This window comes from Aegilops tauschii, chromosome 4 (genome assembly GCF_002575655.3).
Source record: "Aegilops tauschii subsp. strangulata cultivar AL8/78 chromosome 4, Aet v6.0, whole genome shotgun sequence".
Taxonomy (NCBI): Eukaryota; Viridiplantae; Streptophyta; class Magnoliopsida; order Poales; family Poaceae; genus Aegilops; species Aegilops tauschii.
Window position 1 is genome coordinate 426,509,318 of NC_053038.3, and position 23,598 is coordinate 426,532,915.

The window sequence follows — 23,598 nt, forward strand, 5'->3', positions numbered from 1 at the left end:
CAAATCAGCATGAAAAAGAGATCAGATATGGGGGCCACACACACAAAGTTCCATCAAAATCAACTGCTCGTGTGTAGTACTAGTAATATTGAAAGTAACACAGTAAGGATGCAATTAATTCCGACGTTTTGCGGAAGGTTACAGCGGAAAGGAAAACAGTGACATCTTCTGCCAATTTGCTGATGAGAGCCTCTTGTCCACTAGCAGTTGCTCGACTCTAGTTGCCAAGTTGGATGCAGTTATCCGGCATCGCTTTCAACCCTATACAAGCAAGAATTCGGAAATCCTGGAATCTGGTTTCTTCAAATCTACAATTCAATACAGGAATGTTTTTCTTCTCTGGTATACCACTGGTATCATTAATCCGACAATGACTCATGTGGTTTCTTATAAACAAGCAAACCTGTATTCGAGATATGATATAACAGTTTACTAAAAGGTGTAACCACTTCAGTATTTCTTCAGGAAGAAATTGCAACCTCAGATTTTAGCAGGTAATATACATCACAGTGATTCTGAACATGAATCTCCTCTCATTACATGTATCAAAAGGTATGGTCTGTGGACCTCAGATTTCCAGTATCGTTCTTATCTGCTCCGGCGAATGCTTGACCAACGATCTTGGGTCAGGATAACAGTTCTTTGGATCCATCACCGCCTTGTAAATGAGCTCGTAAGCTTCTGCTAGAGCTCTCGCCAAACCGTAGCACGCATCTGAGCGTAACCTTGGAACCTGCAGCTGCTCGAATTCCGGCAAGGAGCCTTCTGTTCCAGTCACAAGACCATAGAATGCCTTCAAGCACTCCAGAAGCATTTGTGGTGATGTCTCCACAACATCTGCCAGAGGTTTTGCATCATCCTCGCCGTCAGTAGAGCTGTAGTTCTTTATGTATGGCATCTTACTTGACAATCCACATTTACTGAGAATGCTATCAGCTTCTTTATCTACCAAGGCACGCGCGTGTGTTTCGATCATAGAGCGAAGGTTTTTAACATAGCTTGTAGCAACCTCCTGATCCATCAATGGTTCCTCAATAGCTGATAAGCAGTTGATGAGGTAAACTTTTGACGAAGATTCACCACTCTGTACATTGCATAATATTGAAATTACTTGGATGTAAGCAAATGTCTAAAAGTTGATTTACGCAGCTAAAGCGAGCTAGCCTACCCAGTCAAAGGCTTAAAGCAAAAAGGTTTCTGATCCAAGCATAAAAAATCACAGTTTCTTTAATCTGATCAGTGCCCAAAAGGTTATGAAATAAAATTGAACAAGGCAATCATGAAATCCAAAACACCGGCTGCTCCTCATAAAGCCAATTATAATTTTATTCTGGGACCATAAAGCGAGTATAAAGGAATGTGAATTGGAATTGCATGCCTATCGGTACATGTAGGATCAGTTCATCAATTACTATATCATAAGTGTTTCCCATGTCGAATAGTGTTACCGCCAAATGAATGGAAGTGTTTGATCTTATCCATCTCTGCCCCGCTAGTTGTCTCCACTTTTTTCTCTACAATTTGCACTAGCAAAGGTGCCAGTTTCACTGTTGCGGCTACAGTGAACTTTTTGAAATTTCTTGACTTGTACCATCTGTATTTTACTAGTCTAATAACTGTATGGTGTGTGGTTGTGACTGGCAACAGAAAGAAAAAAGGCTGTCTATTTTACTAGTTCAGTTCATGACCAGAACATAAGTACAAAGGTTGCTCCACAATAGTCACAGGTCCAAGGGATTCACATTACGATGCACATGGTAAACAAAAAGAATTATGCTACTAACCAGGACAGATGTAGATGATTTCTTTGATAGAATAGCATCAACTGAGATTGAATCTCTCTTACTTCCGATAGGTTCAGAACTAGTTCTACCACGCCGTGCAAGTGCACCTTTTGACTTTTGTGCCTCTGCAGCTTGCTCACACATCTGAAGAGTAGGTCAGGAAGTCAGGATTAGCACTAACAGTACCACATGTAGATGAGGACTCCCGATAAACCACAATGCAGATAACGTCACATTCTGTGGTAACAACAATAAAGGAATAACAAAACTACTTGTAAAAGATAAGAACAGCAGATATGGAACGCCTTTTGCACCGATAGCATGTCATCTGTAGTAACTGGCTCCACTATTGCATACTCCCTCCGTAAACTAATATAAGAGCGTTTAGAATACTAAAGTAGTGATCTGAACACTCTTACATTAGTTTACAGAGGGAGTACTAATATATTAGTTTCTACAAATCACAAGTACTGATGCAAAATGAGTAAAACGTACACACTTGTTACTTCATATTAGGTGCAATCTAGCATTACTTTATACTATATGATTACCCAAAAAACATCCACATGGAACAGCCACAAAAACTTCTAGAATGAAATGAAATATTTTGGAAGTGAAACTAAAACACATAATTACTTTGGAGATATTAAGCAATTGTGTAATATTGATAGCTTGCTTGAGCGGAAGATAACTTGATGGCAAATACAGACACTGAAATACTGCTAGTTTCAAGAATTGTCACATAACATTACTGTAGACATAGAGGATAGGAAGATAAATCCTATTATTACAAAAATAATAATATAGAGTGCTCAGTGGATACTTGATAGGATCAAAATTCAAAATTGCGCCAAGGGTAAAAATTAGTCAGATCGAGCAATAAATTTTCAGCTTGCCGGACATGCTTTTTAGACATCTGTACAAACTAAAGTACATCGAATGCAGAAAGCTTACCTGAATTATAGGATCCAGTATTGCAGAAATGACTGGATCAAAGTTTAACCCTTTTCCAGAGGCAGAAATCATCATGCTATTGTAGGTACTTATGAGCTCAAGCAAAAGAGAAACTCCCTCCCTCACTGCTGGTGGGGGAGAGAGGTCAACCGCGACAAGTGGAGGATATCGCAATAACTTTTCTCCACGGCTCTTCAGGATGTTGAAGAATGTCCGCTGAGTTGCATCTCTAAGTGACCATATTGTATTGCACAATGCTGTGTCTACACCCAGCAGTTCTGATATCTAGAATAGAAAAGGACCATGTGTGAACTGAATAAATCTTAGCTTTACTAAATAGCCAGAACTAGAATTTCAGACTCACCGTGTAACCATAAAATTCCAGGGTATTACTAAGTTTGTAAGAAACTATCAGACTTGGTTGTGACTGCAGAACTTGCTCGACTCGAACTTTAAACGGTCGGCATGCCCCTTCAAATATTCTATCGAGAACAAAAGTGAAATCAGATTCTCCTTTGGATGAATCACCTTCTCTTACAGAATGACGATGATTAGCTGGACCACTGTCACTTATTGCATCCGGATCAAGCAGCGCAGCTATAAGCTCTCTTTCAGATGCAAGTGCCTTCAAACATTAAAGCCAGAAGTTTAGAAAGGCTAAAGGAATATCTTTATGTTGCAGATGAATGATGCGTATGTATGCATGTTATTTGGAAGGGATTTTATTTAACAAGCATTAATTAGCTCATTGCATACTGACTATTAACAAGGATAGACCAAGGAAATCACCTGATGTAGCCATCCCAGCATATCGCCTACATAACGAAGAGGATCATGAGCATGCACTTCTATTGGTCTTGGGAGCCCTCCGGGTCCACCTCTAGTAAGAGCACTTATAAACCGCCTGAATAAGGCATGATGCCTCATATTGGCAACCTATGGATGTGGATAACTAAACTATCAGACACTATTTGAATTAACTGCAACTTTACTATGTAGAAGGTAAACTCAGGTATCATAACTATTTACAAGGTATGACATACCTCTTCTGCGCAGTACTTGAACAGAACAGGCCTTTCCTTCAGGCACCGAACAGCCTTCTTCAAAAGTTCACTTACTTCAGGATTATCAGTATCACCTAGTTTTTTACACTCAACTTGAACCCACCTGATGGCAGGGAAATTTGAATTATGAAACTTGAACATCAAATGTCAATTGATCATGTTATATAGAACACAGCACAATAGCAAATTTAAGCAAGGTATTCGGCAACAGTTCATTCAACAGTACTTATCATGAGAACTTATTTTTCAGTACTGTCTAGTGAATGAAGTCAAGTATAGATGAACGTTGAACACTAGCTTTGGAACGGTAGGTAAGGTCAAATTAGAGCATAAAACAAGAACTACAAAGTTAACAAAAGAACATCCCAAGGAAATGTTAGGTGCCATATTGTCAGTAGCAGTAAAAGCAAGCAAAAGTGCGTGAGCGGAAATATATCTCCAATTATTGAGTAAAAAACAACGACATCCAGTGAAAGGAAAAGGAACAGCAAAAGATTAGATGACTATAGAACGATGGCCAGTACCTGCATAATCTTTCATAAGCTCCTTCTTGGTACACGGACATCATATCCATAAGTTCCAAACCAGCACGCTGAATAAATAAAAAATAGGGCATTAACACAAATATTCTATGGAATCAGCTATTAGAAATAGGTTCCCAGTGTCAAAGCGTCTAGTTCTTGGTGGAGTGTAGGGTCATCTCCTTACGGGCTCATTCGGTTTGCAGTTCTTTTTAGGATTTTTTTTTCCTATATATGGCATTCGTTTCATAGGAACAGAGCAACTAAGATTCCTTACGATTGTGTAGTTTTTATTAGGAATTTTTCCCTATATATGGCACATTCAGTTTGCAGTTTTTTTTAGGATTTTTTTGCTATATATGGCAGTTTTTTTTTTAGGATTTTTTTCCTTCCCGAGGAAGAGCCTATTTATGACAGACAGCTGAGAATCCATTCTTCTAATTGAGTTGAAAGACTGGCAAGAGAAAATGTTGATGTTGTCGTGATCTAGAAAATTAAGGCAAGAAAAAATCTCAAGGATAAAGTGAAAATACCTGGTGGTGTGTTCGCAGCAGAACCTTGCAGTTCGAATGGATTTCTTGGACATGCAGTAGTGCCTTAAAGAATTTTTCATCTATATCTTCTTCCCGCAGTGCATGTATCTATTAAAGATAAGGTTCTGTGAATAAACATACTACAGATTGTCGTGCCACTAGATGGGCAAGACATCACACCATAGCAACCAAAGAATCATTGGAACAACTGATTTCGTTTAAGTAGAGAGTAGTACCTCTTCATTTGAAAGTTGGTAATCCCGCAGGAAACATGATACAATTTCTTGGCGCTGAGTGATAACCTCGAGTTCTTGTTGCAACCTCTCCGTTGTACTGATGATATCCCCTGTACTTGCACTACAGCTGCTCAATGCTTCTTCAATCCTAACACAATGGTGGTGAATAGCATTCAAGTTAAACCGGTTGATCCTGCTAGAAACCTTTTGCATCTACAGCTTAGCATTATCTATATTTACTCCAATGTCTTAGTTAGGACCAGTAATAAAACACTAACTGCAGGTTCTACATCTAAACTCACAAAGATTGAGTGAAAACATGTGCTCACACAATGTGACAATTCCCCTAAATCTACAGGTTTGAGCTGAACCTAGCGCAAAAAATATCAGAAAATAAACTAAGGTTCCATTTCCAGGCAGGCGGAGCAGAAGAAGAGAATGCCAGAATGGACTCACTTCTTCCACGAATCGTCCAGCGCGTGCACTTCCCCCTCGACGCGATCCAACGCCTGCACGCGAACAAGAAAAGGAAAACAAGCAATCAGGCACCAATCGACCAACGGACGACGTGGGGAGGAGAGGCGGGCAGCAATGCGGCAACAGGACGCACCTTCTGGGCGGGGAGGGAGGCGTCGAGGAAGTGGCGGTTGATGGCGAGCGCGCGCTGCTCGACGGAGGACTTGAGGTTGCGGCGCGCCTGCGGGGTGTTGTGCTCGTAGAAGGTGGAGAGCGCGCCCAGCGAGGCCAGCAGATCTGGGCTGTCCGTCCGCGTCTCGAGCACCTTCTTCAGCTTCCGGGACACCCCCGGCGCCAGCGCCGCCGCCATCCTGCCGCGCTTGGCCGCCGCCCCGCCGCTGCGCGCAACGCCACCGAGTTCGCGATCTCAATTCGCAGGTGATCTTCCCCTCCTCCCTTCGCTTCTGCCGAGGAGTTTGGTGATGACCGTCTGGGATCTGGGGGAGGTGAGGCTTCCGCCGTGCCGCCGTGCCGCCGTGTGTCTGTCAGTGTTGGGTTCAAAGGCAGGCTCACTTAGAGCCCATAAGAAGCCCGGCAAGTAAGTGGGCTTGCACCACCCACAGATGGGCCACAATTCTTGGTTCCCACATTTTCCTACCACTGTCAGTGGAAAGAGGTTATCTTTTTGTTCTTCTAAAAAAAAGGCAAGAATGTTTTGGATTTTCTAACTCCGCGCATTAATATTTTAAGCAACAAAACGCCAGCTAGTTGTAGTATCAGAATTTCTCAAAAAAAAAAGTTGTATCAGAAAAAAGATTGACACATGTCGAAAGTACCTTTCTACACCCGGGCTTAGTAAAACCAAAAAAATAGAAAAAAATCAAAAAGTTCTGATCTTTTTTTGGCGTACTTTAAGAAATGTTTGTTGTGCATGCAAAATATCATCACGAAATCACATTGGTGAAAATCGTGACAAAAAAACAAAATCAAAGCTCCAAAATACGTTTGAAAGTAACATTTTCAGAGTATCGATTTCAGGTTTTTTACCACGCCTTTCGCCAATGTGATTGCATGATGGGAGTTTTGCATACACTCCAAACATTCCTTAAATTTTGCCACAAAAAAAGATTTTTTTTAATTTTGATTTTTTTTTAATTTACTGTTCACCCAAGAGCATTTGAGCCCTGATGTAGAAACTCCACGTCCGACGCATGTTTCAATTTTCAAAATACAGCTCGAGCTAATAAGAGAAAAAGGCAAGAGCTGACAATGTTGCAGTCTCTACAAAGGTTTACAGCCGACAATGGACATCAGTATCACAGAGTAAAATTTACTATTGCATGGCCATCACGGAGTAAAAATTACTACTATTCCAGTCAACCAAATAACTCCGACGATTGCATGGCCACACAAAGCAACAGCACTGATGATTTGGAACTCCAGCCTACATACACGCCTCCCTCTCCGACATGATCACGAGTCCATGTCCACAGGCTCATCTGCCGGGGCAGCATAGGATAGCTCCTTGCCCATGACCACCGCCGTCATCATCAGCTTACCGGCGTCCGGAAAAGCGTCGTGCTGCATCAGCACCTCCTCCACCGAGAAGCACTTGGCCTCCAGGCCTCTCGCTTGCACGTCCTCTTTCCTCACGGGGAGCACCTCCTCGAACGTGCCGTCGAACACCTCCGCGTCCGAGCTGTAGCACAGCCTCGAAGCGTTGAAGAGGACCGTTCCTTGGAGAGATTCTTGGATGACCTCGTCGCTCCAGCCTTCTGAAACTGATGCCTGTGAGAGCTCGACCCAGTCATCCTGGTCGGCTGTGTTCGTCCAGCAAGCCTCTAGAAGGCCTTTGTTGGAGCTTCGGAATGAGGAGCCTATCCAAGCAAATACTTCGAAGGCTTTGAGAGAAAGCTCGCGGCCTCTCTTCATGCACATCTCGATCAGTTCTGATGGCGGAAGAAGCTTGCTTGCATGTTTGCCCTGTGCATATTCTGGATCATGCTGAACAATCTCTTCCTGTAAAGAAAAAGGTAAAAATTATTTCGTCAGCTATGCGTTCTGACTTCCCTTAGAAATGATAAGGCATCCACCTACATGCCATCAAGCAAGTTATCCTCTTTTGTATGGCTTGAATATATTTTCATCAAAGATAAATAAAACAACATTGTAAAACTTTGTGGGAGTTCAAATTTGGTGGTACTGCCATGCCTCTAAACATGGAATACTTCAATACATGGCCGGTTAACACTGAAGTCTGGAGGCAGATAATTAATTATAGAGAACAGAAGTACAACATCATCTTTTTCTGTTTAAGACACTTCACCTGAAGATTTAGAATCCGGATATCAGCATCTATCTGTGCAACCTTCACTTCATAATCAACATCCTTACCTACTTGTTACAAACTGCAATATGTCAGGAGTCCATTTACCACGAAAAGAACAAAACATATCATAGAAGAAACGGGAATTAATAGAAAAGAATGATGCAACATTCTGTTCCTTGACAAAAATTATCTTCTAGAAAATCAGGAATTTCCTGTGCTGCAGAAAGTTCAGCAGAATGATGAAATAAACTCTTACCATATAATAAAAGGTTAAGCAGCACACCCATAAGAATATGCAACAGCTACAATTCCTAAGCATGTACAAATTTCAATGACGGAGAGAATCATACTTCCTCCATTCCTAAATATAAGTCTTTAGAGATTTCAATAAGAACTACATATGGATGTATGTAGACATATTTTAGAGTGTATGTCGGGGATATACCATGCGGTATGACCCGGCCGAACTTGGCGGCTCACAGAGACCCGGCGAGTATTTGGTGACTTACTGATAACCTCAACGGCGGGTCAGATAGAAGACAAGGCCCAAGGCCCAGAAGGCCGGCTCACGTTTATGATGGGCCGGCTTAAGAAGAAAGGGATGACGAATATTTCCTTTACGAGGAAGCAAGACCCGGACTTGTAATTAACTTGTAAGAGAAGATAGACTAGTCCTAGTCCTACTAGGACTCCACATGTAACCCGCCCCTCTAACTTATATAAGGAGGGGCAGGGCACCCCAAGAGGGGACGAAAAACAATCGATAGGGCTAAACACCGAGAGCCGGTTCCCGGCGACTCTCTCGTGATCATAATGAGACCTAGCCTCAAACAGCATGTAGGGTTGTTACCGGATGATGTTTCCCGGGGCCCGAAGCTGTCTAAATCCTTGTCTTGTGTTGCGTCTCTCAATTCCGCTCAACCCCTCTCAAGCTACCACATAGATGCATTGGCCTCACGACTAAGTCCTGACACTAAGGACATCTGACGTGTTAATTCCACGACAGTTGGCGCCCACCGTGGGGCTCGCGCACGGTGGTGTTGAGTCCTTGAAGGGATTTCATCTTAGGGATTGAGAAGTTCGCGTCTGGATAAAGAAAAGACCAATTTTTTGGAGGGATCTGCATCAACTTCGAGTTCACTGGATTGAGATCAGAAATTTTATGGGCAGTAACCATCATCTCTATTAACAAAATCAGTCAGCGACCCGGACCCGGGTGATCCACGGGCTTGGACTCCTCCAACATCAGGCTCATCGACCCACTGCGCCCCCGCCGTCGCCGGTTCGCGCATCCAACCCGCCGGGTCGTTGCTGCGCCGCTGCTTTGCCTCTGCTGGGGTCGCCTTGACCCGCCCGCCGTCGGACGGCCTTGTCTCCACCGCAAGTGAGCCGCCGTGAGTCGCCGGGTCTCCGCGCCTGAGCCGTTCCGCCGGTGAGCCGCCCGGTCGCGCAGCCGTCTCTAGCCGCGGCTGGCCTCGCGCCTCCGCCTCCGCGCTCGGCCTCCAGCGCCCTGCCGGTTCTCCGCGCCTGAGCCGTTCCGCCGGTGAGCCGCCCGGTCGCGCAGCCGTCTCTGGCCGCGGCTGGCCTCGCGCCTCCGCCTCCAGCGCCCTGCCGGTTCTCCGCGCCTGAGCCGTTCCGCCGGTGAGCCGCCCGGTCGCGCAGCCGTCTCTGGCCGCGGCTGGCCTCGCGCCTCCGCCTCCGCGCTCGGCCTCCAGCGCCCTGCCGGTTCTCCGCGCCTGAGCCGTTCCGCCGGTGAGCCGCCCGGTCGCGCAGCCGTCTCTGGCCGCGGCTGGCCTCGCGCCTCCGCCCCGCGCTCGACCTCCAGCGCCCTGCCGGGTCTCCGCGCCTGAATCGCCTCCGCGCTCGACCTCCAGCGTCCTGCCGGGTCTCCGCGCTTGAATCGCCTCCGCTTCACCACACCGGCGGGTCGTGCACGTGCCCCGGCCGTCACCTGCAGGCCGGACGAACCGCCCTTGAACCGCCGCCGACCTCTGTTGTTCTGCCACGGCGCCGGTTTGCTCTGCACCGGCTTCTTAACCCTCGACGCGCAGACCGCCGTGGTCCTCTGCGCCGCGCCTCCATTCAGGCGACCCGGCTCCCGAGCCCCGTGAGCCGGCCCTGCTCGTCTCGCTGCCAATGAACCGGCGCGGGGCCATCCTGGATGCGTCCCCAAACCGCCAAGTGCCACGACCCGCCTGCTTGTGTCGCAAGTCGCCACAACCTCAGACCGCCGGCCTCAAGTCGCCGTCCTCGCAGAACTACTATGAGCCGTCGCATCGGCTCATCTCCGCCATCTCCGTCTCGTCCGCCTCCATTGAGTCGCCGCCTGATCTCCACCGCGGTTGAGCCGCCATGGCTTTCCGCCGCTCGCCTGCCTTCGCCGAGTCACCGCCTCGGTTTTGGACGCGAGTCGCCACCGCCGGAGAGTCGCCTACATCGTCGCCGCCGGCTGTTGAGCCCCGAGCCGGCCCTCTACTGCAATTACCACTGTGAGACGAGCTGCCAAGCGCCGCCTCACTCCGTCAACCGCACCCGCCGGTTCAAAAGCTCAACCCGTCTTCGATTCGCCAAGGCCTCGTGCCGCACCAGGAGTCCCCTTCACCAGCGTACTAACCCGCCGTGTTGCGCTGCCAGGCGAGGAGGCGAGGTGTTGCTGCAGCCACCGCACGCCCTGCGTCACCTGTCAGCCGCGTTGCCGCTAATTTGCCATCTTCGCATCGCCGGATCACCGCACTGGCTCGCGCCCCTGATTGGCCGGCTCCGGCTTCCCCGTTGCCACCTCCACTCCGGCCGCATGCTCCCTTGAACCGCCGCCGGATCAAGCCCCTGCTGTAAGCCGCCTTGTCGGTCTCTAAGTCGCCATCAAGTTGCTGCACCGTGACCCGACCTGTCTGCCGTTAAGCTCGCCCCCCGGCGCCGAGCTGCTGCTGTGTTTCTGTTGACCAGTCATCACTCCGTCGACCCGTCGCCGGCTGCCGACGAGCCGCTGATCCCATGGCCCATCTGAGCCGCCATCCCGCTGCGACCCGGGCCACCGAACCACATCTGCCGCCGCTGCGACCCGTCGCGATTGTGGCCCCGTCTCACCGATGTGGCCTCACGTCGCCAGCGCTTCCGAACTGCCTCCCAGCGCCGGCTCTTGTACCTACCGGGGCCCGTGCTTGCTAACTCACCGAGTCCAGCTGCGCTGCTTTGCCTCCGCCTGGTCACCGCCCTCACCGCCGGCTTAACTGCTTGTCCCTGCTCTCGCCCACTCCTCTGCTGAATTAAGGTAGGGACAGGAGGGGGCGGGTTAGGAGAAAAAGAAGTCAAGGGATATATTGGAGATTCTGCTTGCTGTTGGTAACAATACTGTTAGCATATCACCAGACAAGGCGGGCCCTATAAGGTTTTCATCGAAGGGCACAATATTAAATTGTTCATTGGCTCTAATGAGGACAAAAATCAGTGGCCGGTCAGTTGTGGCAGTATCTGCCAGGATTCTCGCAGGTCAACACAAAAATACCTCGATACATACTACTAATTACAATGTACGGAGTTCAAAGTACATGTATCTGCGCCAGACTGCGCGTGGACCAAATCATCTGTCGTCCGCTCAGGTGATATCTGTCCAAACTGTTTCATAACAGGTTATTTTATTTGAGGAATAAATATTCCGGCCAGTATATTTTAATCATGCAGGACTGATGTTCATTATAAAAGCGATGTCATGTTATGAATAAATGTGGGTGCGAACCGCCGCCTCTGTGGCTTAGTCTGCAACAACAACACCGCGCCGGCTCTCCCATTTGTGCCGGTTTACAATACCACAGATAACTCACCAGTCCGCTTCTGCGGCCGACTCTCCCGTCCACGCTGGCTTACAATTCCGCGGTGGATAAATCACTAGTCTGGCATATCAGGTGAAATCCATCCAGTATATGTTATATTGCATATTATTTTCTTTAAAAAGAGCAATTACTTTGGCTTGCAAGTTCTCCCATGTAGGACTCAAACCGGTCTATATCACGGTCAACTACGGAGAATCTTAAGCCAACTCCTTGAGTCGACTTAAGACTCGGGGGCTACAATGGCATGACTCGGGAACCCCGGGTCGTTGGAGGGAATGATAACCCGGTTCCGGAGGCTGCTACCATATTGATGAAAATTTAAAGGCCGTCAGAAAATTGCCGGTTCAAAATAATGATTCCGGTTTAAAATCCGGTTCAAGAGATTTCTCTCTCCCGCAAGGTTTTGAAGCTTTCATATCCGGTTCAAACATCCGGCTCAAGGTACCCTGCTTTAATGACCATTGGGAGCTGATCGTATTCGAATTTAGCTTAACCCTTTTGGTATGACCCTGATTGTATTCGAATCAGAGTCGTTAAATATTCTCATGATCACTAGGGGGCTTCCTGTTCAAACATAGGTCGTATTCGAACCAAAGAGAACATAGCTGTCGATACCCTTTTGATCGGCGCACTGCTGAGCTCATTGGGGAGTTTCTTGGTCATATTTGAACCGTAGCTCAACCCCCTTTGGGAACCGACGTGGATCGTATTCGAATCAGCGTCGTTAAACAACTCTCAAGGTCATTTGGGGGCTTCCTGTTCAAACATAGGTCGTATTCGAACCAAAGAGAACATAGCTGTCGGTACCCTCTTGATCGGCAACGCCAAGGCCACTGGGGGCTATATGATCGTATTCGAATCTTAGCTTAACCCCTTTGGGACGGTTTTCTGATCGTATTCGAATCAGAAGCCTCAAAAATTTTGAAGTCTCTTTTTGCAAACAATTTTTGGATTTTATTTGAAGCTCTTTTTCATATCTAAAGTGTATATGAGTGGTTGTTATTTAACCCGGCTTGATTTTCAATGGTAAATCGCCAGCTTATGACAATCATCATCTATGTGGAAGCATTGGCTTCTAAGGATTGGGTTATCACCCTTACTGCACAGGTCATGTAAACCGGCAGTACAAATTCAATATCACAGTGGTTATATGTAAGATATTATGACCCGCCCTGCGGTAAACCGCCAAGGGATTTTGTGATCTACTTGTGTGCAGGATAAGACTACATTTGGGTGGTTGCCCGTCCTGGCTTTTAACGTTAAAGTCGCCAGGGCTTATGTTGTTTAAACTCTGTGCAGGATTTACAGGGCTATGACTTACATAAATGATTAAGTTCAAGCCCATCATCAAAGATTGAAATTGGTGTCTCAAAAGGGTTGTCAATTCTTGGTTTTCTCAAAGGCTATAAGCCGCCGGGTTATAAAATTTCCGGCTTACAATGGAGGCGTAATAAATTGCCATCAGCCAAGAGTCGCCGGGTATTTAACCTCCGGATTTACTTGTCAACAGATAAGGTATTTGAATCCTTAAATAGCCAAACTTGGCTGGATTTTCACTATGATATTGAATGACTGAGGTTTCAAACCGGGTTATTCAAATGTTTAATAGCCAGCATGGCTGATTTTTATTATGGTTATCAGTAACTAATATTATGATTGAGGTTTTCAAAGTCGCTTTGGCGCAATGGCTATTATTTTATCAATGGATATGATTTATTCTACAATGAAAGGAATAGTCCCGAGTCGCTGCAAGCTTACAACCCGGCACTTGGGGGCTACATTATTCAAGTTGAGATTACATCAAATATGCAAGTCCCATGTCACTGCCAGCAGGCACCATGGCACTTGGGGGCTAATGCAAAGTCAGTTTTTGCTCACTTCATTGAAGACCCGACTCATCACATTCTAAATGAGCCGGCCCTTGGGGGCTACCAATTGCTCCTGGCAACAATTCAAGACAATTCTAGGATGACCCGGCTACACTACTATGACTATAGCCGATTCATGGGGGCTACACAACTGGATTTTATTTAAAGCCATGGTGATAAGTCCCGGCTTATTCATGCTGATTAAACCGGCCCTTGGGGGCTACAGGTAATATGGATATAAGGGAGAAATATTTTTAAATTCTTTGTTTTGAGCAAACCAGATTGACCCGGCGTCACCAATCATTATGACCCTGTGTCTACAACCCGGCGACATCAATAATCATGACCCGGTGTCGGCAACAGTTATGACCCGGTGCTATTAATATTTACAAGCCGACAATTTTGGTTACGATAAACCGGCAAGTTTTACCTCTTCAAGCCGACTGAAAGTCAGATGAGTATTTGAAGACCAATATGTTTTAAGCCGGCGTTCTGGAAGCCGATTCAAGTGGGTTATTTTTTACAATATTTCTCTACAAGAGACTAATGTGAATAAATTGACTTTGAAGCTGGCCGATTGACCCGGATATTCCAGGAGAAAATGTCAAGGACTCAAGGATGATCAGGTGCCGGTTTACAAGAATATTTAACCCGGAGCACAACCTGTCAAATTTGTTCTTGTGTTTATATTGCAGGATCAGTTTAACACGGATAAATCCAAATTAAACTAGGGGCTAATGTCGGGGATATACCATGCGGTATGACCCGGCCGAACTTGGCGGCTCACAGAGACCCGGCGAGTATTTGGTGACTTACTGATAACCTCAACGGCGGGTCAGATAGAAGACAAGGCCCAAGGCCCAGAAGGCCGGCTCACGTTTATGATGGGCCGGCTTAAGAAGAAAGGGATGACGAATATTTCCTTTATGAGGAAGCAAGACCCGGACTTGTAATTAACTTGTAAGAGAAGATAGACTAGTCCTAGTCCTACTAGGACTCCACATGTAACCCGCCCCTCTAACTTATATAAGGAGGGGCAGGGCACCCCAAGAGGGGACGAAAAACAATCGATAGGGCTAAACACCGAGAGCCGGTTCCCGGCGACTCTCCCGTGATCATAATGAGACCTAGCCTCAAACAGCATGTAGGGTTGTTACCGGATGATGTTTCCCGGGGCCCGAAGCTGTCTAAATCCTTGTCTTGTGTTGCGTCTCTCAATTCCGCTCAACCCCTCTCAAGCTACCACATAGATGCGTTGGCCTCACGACTAAGTCCTGACACTAAGGACATCTGACGTGTTAATTCCACGACAGTGTACATTCACTCATTTTGCTCCGTATGTAGTCTCAATCGGAATCTCTAAAAAGACTTGTATTTAGGAACGGAGGGAGTAGAATTCATCGCATTTGCTTAGCACTTGATAAACTACTGCTGTCCATCTTAAAGATGATACTGGAAGCCAGTTTTACATAAACTTATATAATATGCGGTTACATAAATCATGACATAGCTGGTGGTATAGAAGGAAAGTATAACAGAAGAAATAGTTAACCTGCTGTTGCAGCCATTTTAGAGAGATAGAGAAGACGTCTTCTTTCAACAAAGGACAGCGACTTTCTGGTGCTTGTTAGGTCAGCATCTTCTCCAGGACTTGAAAGCAGAGCACAGGTATGAAGAGTCTCTGAAGCAGTTGAGAACTGATTTAAGCATATCTCGTGAAGCCATAAAAGATCGCTACGGTCTTTCAGAAAATTAGCCAGCTCTTCCTGGAATTCTTCTCCCAGCCTTAACAGCTTAGCGTAATGCCCGCTGCTGATTAGCTGTTTAAAAACGTAGAAACTGAATCCCCCGTGAGGTCCTATACTATCATGCTGCAACACAAGATCAACATAAGAGCCGTGTTCCATAACAATTTTTTGGTCGAGAGTGGAAAATATGCTAGGTACTAAAAAAATATTGATCCAAGACAAATTGGGGATATGATCATGTGATTTTACCATAAGATTGCGGAGGAGAACAGTATCACTGATATCATAGCAAATCTGCCACAACGTTTGGTACCCTTCATGCCGTTTAGCTGTTGCCAAAATAGGAGAAGTGACCTCTCTAAATATAGATTCTTTCAGATCAGGATTGTCATTGCCTTCACTTGACTCCTGGTAGATACGGGCATGTATTAGGTGGTACCATATTAAAATCAAATAAAACCGTAGAGCCAACATTGACAGTGTTTATAAAATGATACATGTTAAGTATGAACACATCCTGTCAAGAAACTGTCAACAGCAGATGGGCCAATCCAGAAAAATGTTGAGTTAATTAAATTACTAATTGTCCAAATAGGCCTTTGCCATGGTTCTTTTTTATTTGGAATGTCATTCTAGCTGAAACTGCCCTTTGTTACTTGATGTCAAGCTATCATCCACTATGTTAATGCATACAAACTTACATTCATGTCAGATGAACAAAACATACACGTGTTATGATGAGAGATTACTAGTCAATGCATGTATACTTGTATAGTCCATATTCACTTCAATGAAAATGTTACTAGGGGAAATCAACCAAAGAGTCAACCAAGCAGCAAACCACTAAAATCTCATCTGAATGTCGATGTCACAGATTGCGTACTGAAAGGGTGAGTTGATACATAAATAACAAAATGCTCCAGAACTACAATTGCATACATACAAGTATAACACAAGTTTGAACCTCAACAGTCCGCAAATTGATACAAGACAGCTTAATCATATAAAATAAGCTATGGACCTAACCACACCATTTTCTGAGGGAATAAAGGATAGACTGAATTCTAAGATAGAACAATAAGATAAGAGTACAAGGAAATAAAGAGACATCATGAACTTGCAAAATATAAACGCGCAAGAAAAACATTAAGAAAATAGTGGCGTAGAATTAGACCAAACCTGATATTTTGCTTCTATAATTTGCTTTGCAAGATCATAAAGGGATCCAAGAAGCTCATCTCTCCGTTCACAGTATTCTTGGGCTAGCACACCATGGTCCTCCCCGCGTTCAAATTTGGCAGTTAATAGACCAATATATCCCTCCAGCAGTATATGTGTGAGTCCTTCCAGCTGAGACCATAGATTAGATTTCATTGGCATGCCTGCAGATCCTGGTTCTCTCAAAAGCTCCATCACAGATGATGCCAGATTCCAGATTCCAGACCGCACTACAGGCTGACTGTTCCATGTTATCAGTCCTTCAGGAGAAGGATACCAGTCCTTGTACTCCGCTCTGTAGTGCAATGCTGCCTGAACTAAGGTCACACAAGCATTTGATAACTCAAGTGCACGTTGCATCTGAACAGATGGGTGTTCTTCTCCGGTTATAATATACCGAAGTTGATGCGACAAACAATAAAATAGATCCTCTATATCAGAAACTCTACTGTAGAAAACTTCAGCATTATCACGATCCATTAATAGAACAGTGTTCCGTCGAGCTTTCTCACCAACCAGCTGAATGAGATTCCACAGTGCACCAGCAGTTGGGGTTTTGGACTGAGGTGATAAACGTGTGCTTGAACTCTGCTGGCTAAGCGCATTTTGTAATTCTCTCAGATGGATCATTCCAGAGAGCTTTTCTCCATGTTCCATGACACTTAGCATTGCAGCTCCTATGGAACAAAAAGGGGGGGGGGGGGGGGGGGGGGGGCAGCCCCAGTGCATGTAGCTCCCGCTTGCGCAGGGTCTGGGGAAGGGTCCGACCACTTTGGGTCTATTGTACGCAGCCTTTCCCTACATTTCTGCAAGAGGCTGTTTCCAGGACTTGAACCCGTGACCTCATGGTCACAAGGCAGCAGCTTTACCACTGCGCCAAGGCTCCCCTTCAAAAGCATAATGAAAATTATTTGGTCAGAAAATGAACTCATAGAACAGTATCAGTTCCCCTTATGTCTATAAATCGATATTGTAGTCTCTAGGTCCTACACATTGTTACAATACAAATTTAATGATTTCAAGAGAAGGGGGAGGGGTGGTCTAAGACAAATGCCTGATGATGAACAGATACTATAGCATACACAAGATACCATAATAGAAAGATCACATCAGTTTTGACAACAATGTGTAATATAGATAGCAGACAGGCAAGAACAATAAGTAACATAACCAATGGTTCCGTTTGATTATTTGTAACAGGGATAATATGAGTCCAAAATAAAAATAAAAGATAATAATGGCAAGAGAAGATCCATACTTTGTTTTGAAGAGAGTTCTTCATGGCACTTGGACAAGACAAGAAATTGAAGGAATTTCTCATGTTTTTGACGTTTCTCAGCAAGGGATGAAACAATTGTTGAAGCAAGAAATTCAGCTTCTCTAGTTGTTGTCCAGTGCTTAGATAATGTGTTTACAATAGATTTGCTTACTCAAACAAATACGTTCATCTCACCCTCTTTCTCAAATGCCCCTGCTACTCTAAGCTTTTGAAGTGCCTCATGAACAGCACCAGACAAAATAAAATCATGAAACAGCCGATTAAGTAACATCTCAGCCTCTTCATCAACCACAGCCTGCTGAGCTACGCCAGTTAATGCTGGCCTTTGCCTGTCTCCAGCACCCCAAGCCTCAGAGCTAACTCTTCTGGGAACAATACTAGCACTGAATGCCTGACTTCTCCTTTTCTCTTCAGCGACCGCTTCATTACAGCTACCTTTTCGTGATAAGCTGCGCTCTGGAGGCTCAACCCCACCAACTAATACAGCCTTTTCAGGTATTGCTCAAATTCCTGCCTTTTCTGTCAGAACAACCCAAGCTCCTTCATCCCTGTCCTCAGCAGACGGGATAATGGAAGCATCAAAAACCTTTCCAGCATCCCAAGGCAGATCAAATTGATAGAGTCGGGTGGAGCCCCTCCAATAGATGGCCACCGTTGCTTTTCCATCACCTGATAAGATGATCACTGAGCCAGAAGGCTTGCCGCCAGTTTTTAGCCTCATGGAGAACAAAAATTCTTCATCCTCCACTCGGGCTTTAGGGATTATCACCTGAGCAGGAGCTTTTTTCTCCAAAAACCTTTCACATTTAACCACATTGTTTTCCGATGGAAACTTTTGGTTAGATTTGTACAGCATTGTCAGAAGTGAACACTGAGTGTAGTTTGACCCACTCACCCGATCTTTGCAGAAGGTAGCAACAAGAATATTAAATTCCTTCCCACGCTCATCTATCTGCATGTCCAAAAGCCAAATGTTCTTTTGACCAGCTATGTCCTTTTTTATGCCCAACTCCCCATCACTACCAACAATTTCCTGAGACCCTAATATTTTTACATTGATTCCATGCAAGAGTGAGATGCCCCAGCATTGTATCCCCTGGCTAGTCAACAAAAAGAACTTCCGTTCAGCAGCCTCGGATGATTCATTGCTTGGCAGCCAAACCAAGGATCTTCCACCATTATTTTTCTGAGAATGATCAGTACCATTATCTCCTAATGTATCACGATGGACTTCTCTTCGGTGAATTCTCAGTGGTGAACACTGAAACAACCATAAAGCACCGGTTGGCTCAGAAGCAATCGCAATACATTCATGAGCGGCTCCTGGAACGGAAACTGCAATTAGCGAGTTAAACCTGTAACAGCCAGATATGGCATCACTTGCAGATGTGTCACTGTGGCCGAATAAACTAAGAACTGGACCCTTGCTACTACTTTCATCATAGATATCAGGCCAATACGCAATAGCTTGTGTTCTTCTGTTGCAGAGGATAACACCAGTCGAACTTCTTCGGTGCAACATATCTCCACTGTTCCTTGTTGATGGACCACTACTATGCCATCTCATGATGCAAACCGTCCAGTGGTTACCAGAGAGGGGTTTTCCATCTTTGTCTCCCACAAGCGAAGACGGGATCTCAAGTGCAAGACAATCTTTTGCAACAGCAGCCAAGTAGCTCCAGACAAAAAGCTCATTTCCACATATCATCCATGCAAGGGATGTTTCTTTGTCAATGCCACCTACAAGCATGCTCTTGCCTACAGGGGATACATAAACGGCATCTACAGTTCAGGATGGTAGAAACAAACTAGCAAAAGAAAAATTGCGCAGGCACCCAAGAGAAACCAGTTACCGGCAAAATTCCTCTGCAGAAGGTTGGCTTGTGCATTCCTCACGACTTGGGGAAACTCTGCTACGCGCACTGGTTGGATCTGGTCAGAATCGCCGGCCCTGTCGGTTTGCTTTGATGTCGAAATCCTAAAAATTCGCACAGAGAAACAGAATTTAGAAACATCATACCTAGGCGAACTGTGTCAAACTGTGAGCGCGCTAGCCTATTACGGTGAGGATGGCAAAGGGGTTCCTGCGCATCGCTTGCTTCCGGTGCCTCGACTAGATACAAGCATACGGTGAAATGCGGTGATTCTGGTGAAATCGAAGACAGGTGAGACGGAAGTGGGCGGGAGCAGTAGTGGGTGGTCCATGGGGCCGGGGTGCCAGTCGCGGGGCGGTCAGAGAGGGCGAATCCACCAGGCGACGGGGAGTGGGCGGGAGCAGGAGGAGGGGGTGAAGGGGTCGCCTCCTCCTTCTCCCTGCGGTGGAAGTGGGGTTTCCGTATCGCCGGCGAGAACATCTTTGGCGGCGGACGAGCTGTGCTGCGGCCGCCTCAAGCTCTCCGACTAGCCGGCCTTTTTTCGGCGCTCTCCTCCGGTGGGCTAGGGTTTTACTAGTGTTTTGAGTTTCTTCCTTTTCTCTCTTCTTTGCGTTTTGCCCCTCCTTAGAGATAGAAATACGGAAACGCTAGTTGGAGGTTGGAGCTAAGGGCCTCTGTGTAATACATGGTTTTAAAAACAGAGAAATAGAAAAGGTTACTTCTCTCACGACTCTTCCGATCCAAATGCATTTAAATTTCCTTTTTTAAAGAACTCACTACTATAAAGATTTGGTAGAAGTACAAAGCACGCCAAACATAATAAAAATTACGTCAAGGTCCTTGGACCACCGAATGACCATTATTGCTGCCAGGACAAGCCATCGAAGCGCCATTGTCGCTACCCTCATATCGAAATCAGTCTGACCTCGTCGGTGACAACTATGAAATTTTCGAGCACGTGCCCCTAAGGACCAGCGCAATCGTCGCAATTGAACCATTGAATTGATCTAAAGAACCTCACACCAAATATCGTCATTGCATACGCACGACTAAAAAACCCTTGCCCGCAGGCCCGAGGAGTTGGCACAAATCAACGCTAGAGCTTCATCTAATCCATCCTGACAAACGAACTTGAGGGGAATCGAAGCCCTGAAGACTGGCTCGAAGGAGAAGCGTCGGCATTCGCTCAAGTGTTGCCCTGTGAAGACTAAAAACCCTAACCTATCAACTAGTCGGAGCCGAGGCAACAACATACATCTTCCCGCCACCCTCCGTCGAAGCGGCCAACAGAGAGGGGGGGCAAATACATGGGCTTGCTGGCAGAGATCGAGAGAGGAAGGCTTTGCCCTGGTCGCCTTGTGAGATGAGAAAAAAAAGATAGGTTGAATTTTATTTAAAATTTCATTAATCCAAAACTATTCTAGGTTTTGATTAGCTTTCCTTTGTAAGAAAAAAATCAAGTCCCCATTGACATGGCTTGAATCTGCGTTGGTATTTCTCCAAAGAGGAATGGATGATGCAACACAGCTACGGCAAGTATTTCCCTCAATTATGAAACCAAGGTTATCAATCCAGTAGGAGAACTAAGCAACACTATGTAAACGGTACTTGCACACAAAAAACAAATACTTACAACCCAACGTGCAAGAGGGGTTGCCAATCCCTCTACGGTAAAAAGATAGATTAAATTGTATGAGATTGGATAAATAGATCTAGCAAGAACACACAAAAAGTAAGTAAAGAAAAAGTGCAGCAAGGTATTTTTGGGTTTTTGGAATAGTAGATCTAAAAACAATATGATAAAAGATAGACCCGGGGGCCGTATATTTCACTAGTGGCTTCTCTCGAGAAAATAGCATACGGTGGGTAAACAAATTACTGTTGGGCAATTGATAGAAGAGTAAATAGTTATTACGATATCCAAGGCAATAATCATGTGTATAGGCATCACGTCCAAGATTAGTAGACCGACTCCTGCCTGCATCTACTACTATTACTCCACACATCGACCGCTATGCAGCATGCATCTAGTGTATTAAGTTCATGAAGAAACGGAGTAATGCAATAAGAACGATGACATGATGTAGACAATATCTATTCATGTAGGAATATACCTCGTCTTTTTATCCTTAATAGCAACGATACAGGCGTGTCTCGCTACCCATTATGTCATTGGGTGAGGACACCACAAGATCGAACCATCACAAAGCACCTCTTCCCATTGTAAGAAAAATCAATCTAGTTGGCCAAACCAAACCAAAGTTTCAAAGAAGAAATACGAGGCTATAACAATCATGCATATAAGAGATCAAAAAAACTCAAATAATATTCATAGATAGATCTGATCATAAACTCGCACTTCATCAGATCCCACCAAACACACCGTAAAAAGTCATTACATCAAATAGATCTCCAAGAACATTGAGGAGAACATTGTATTGAGAATCAAAAAGAGAGAAGAAGCCATCTAGCTACTGCCTACGGACCCGTAGGTCTATGATGAACTACTCACGCATCATTGGAGGAGCACCAATGAGGATGATGAACCCCTCCGTGATCGTGTTCCCCTCCAGCAGAGTGCCGGAATAGGGTTCTAGATTGGATCTCGTGGTCTGAAACTTGCGGCGGTTGGAATTCTGTTTCGATGACTCCCCTAGGGTTTCTGGAATATCTGAGGATTTATAGAGCTGAGAGGCGGTGCAGGAGACCTCCATGGGCCCCACCACCCATCAGGGCAGGCCAGGGGCCTCTGGCGCATCCAGGTGGGTGGTGGGCCCCATGGGCCTCCCCTCTGGTGCTTCCTTGGCTCCCAAGCTGTCTTCTGGTTCAAAAAAAACTCCAAAAAGTTTTGTGGCATTTGGACTTTTGTTTGGTACTGATATTCTATGAAGTGAAAAACAAGCAAAAACAGCAACTGGCACTGGGCACGATGTCAATAGGTTAGTCCCAAAAAATGATATAAAGTTGCTATAAAATAAATGTAAAACATCCAAGAATGATAATATAACAGCATGGAACAATCAAAAATTATAACGTATACCCATCTTCGAAGAAGCCAAAAGGCTGTATTGTGCATTTTTTAACTGTATTTGCGCAACTAAGGTTTATCGATCATCAAGTAGACACATCGTCCACGGACTATTAAAGGAGAAAGCTAGAGAGATGATCATTCCATTTATAAGAAACTTTATATCAAAACAAAACCTAGCTACTCCATGTGCCATCTCGTTAACTTCTCGCAAACGGTGCTTGAAATCAACCTTCACAGTCTCATGTTGCAAGTTTATGCATTGTGCAAAGATAGTCACTCCACCATCCATCACATACCATATCTTGTTTACTTCATATGAGCCTGAATCCGCTCGAAAGGCGTGACACCCCAACCCGGTTGCCAAAACCGTGGCTATCCCGTAGTGCTATAGCTTTTGGTCAATAGTTGATTCAACGTTAAATATCTTTTTTTAAACTTTTTGTGCTTACATAGAGTGTATTTGGTTCAAAGTATAGGCTTGAATGACTGCGAGTATTCTGAATAATTGGCTAGGGGTAGCCATTTTTCTGGTTGGGTGTGTGTGTAGGAGAAGCCAATTTTTGTTTTGGTTAGGAGGATATGAAAGGTGGTTGGATATAGCCATTTGAGTGTTTTATTTAAGGGGTGAATGGTGGATAGGGATCATGACGACATGTTTGATTCAAGTGTAGAGATTAGCTCCGTAATTTGTAAATTTTACACAAAAGTATCGATTATCAAAATACATTGTTGTTGTTACAGAAACATTTTTTGACTAGGGTATCCTTAGTAGTGTGGTTGATGAAATATAAGTATATGTGTGTACGACAACCTTATACCAGAGGTGCCAAATGTCACGTCGATGTTTTTAAATAGGTCCAACCATTTCCTAAC

General features: G+C 45.1%; 1 protein-coding gene and 1 pseudogene across 1 annotated transcript; both read right to left on the reverse strand.

Annotated features, from left to right (window-relative positions):
- Positions 1-383: 383 nt before the first annotated feature.
- Positions 384-6,076, reverse strand: LOC109771387 (conserved oligomeric Golgi complex subunit 6). Its single transcript, XM_020330079.4, has 11 exons — positions 5,703-6,076; positions 5,549-5,601; positions 5,093-5,240; positions 4,857-4,964; positions 4,327-4,394; positions 3,782-3,905; positions 3,528-3,674; positions 3,103-3,363; positions 2,739-3,023; positions 1,785-1,928; positions 384-1,084 (listed from the first exon to the last, which is right to left on the reverse strand). The coding sequence occupies exons 1-11, from the start codon at positions 5,916-5,918 to the stop codon at positions 569-571; spliced, it is 2,070 nt and encodes a 689-aa protein (XP_020185668.1). The 5' UTR covers positions 5,919-6,076; the 3' UTR covers positions 384-568.
- Positions 6,077-6,740: 664 nt separating this feature from the next.
- LOC109771389 (nuclear pore complex protein NUP133-like) lies at positions 6,741-20,286 on the reverse strand (annotated as a pseudogene).
- Positions 20,287-23,598: the final 3,312 nt, after the last annotated feature.

Excerpts from the sequence above, each read along its gene's own strand:
- LOC109771387 (XM_020330079.4), bottom strand. The coding sequence starts at position 5,918 with ATGGCGGCGGCGCTGGCGCCGGGGGTGTCCCGGAAGCTGAAGAAGGTG. Across the intron at positions 5,602-5,702 it reads CCTCCCTCCCCGCCCAGAAG|GCGTTGGATCGCGTCGAGGG; the intron begins GTGCGTCCTGTT and ends GTTCGCGTGCAG. Across the intron at positions 3,024-3,102 it reads TGGAATTTTATGGTTACACG|ATATCAGAACTGCTGGGTGT; the intron begins GTGAGTCTGAAA and ends TTTCTATTCTAG.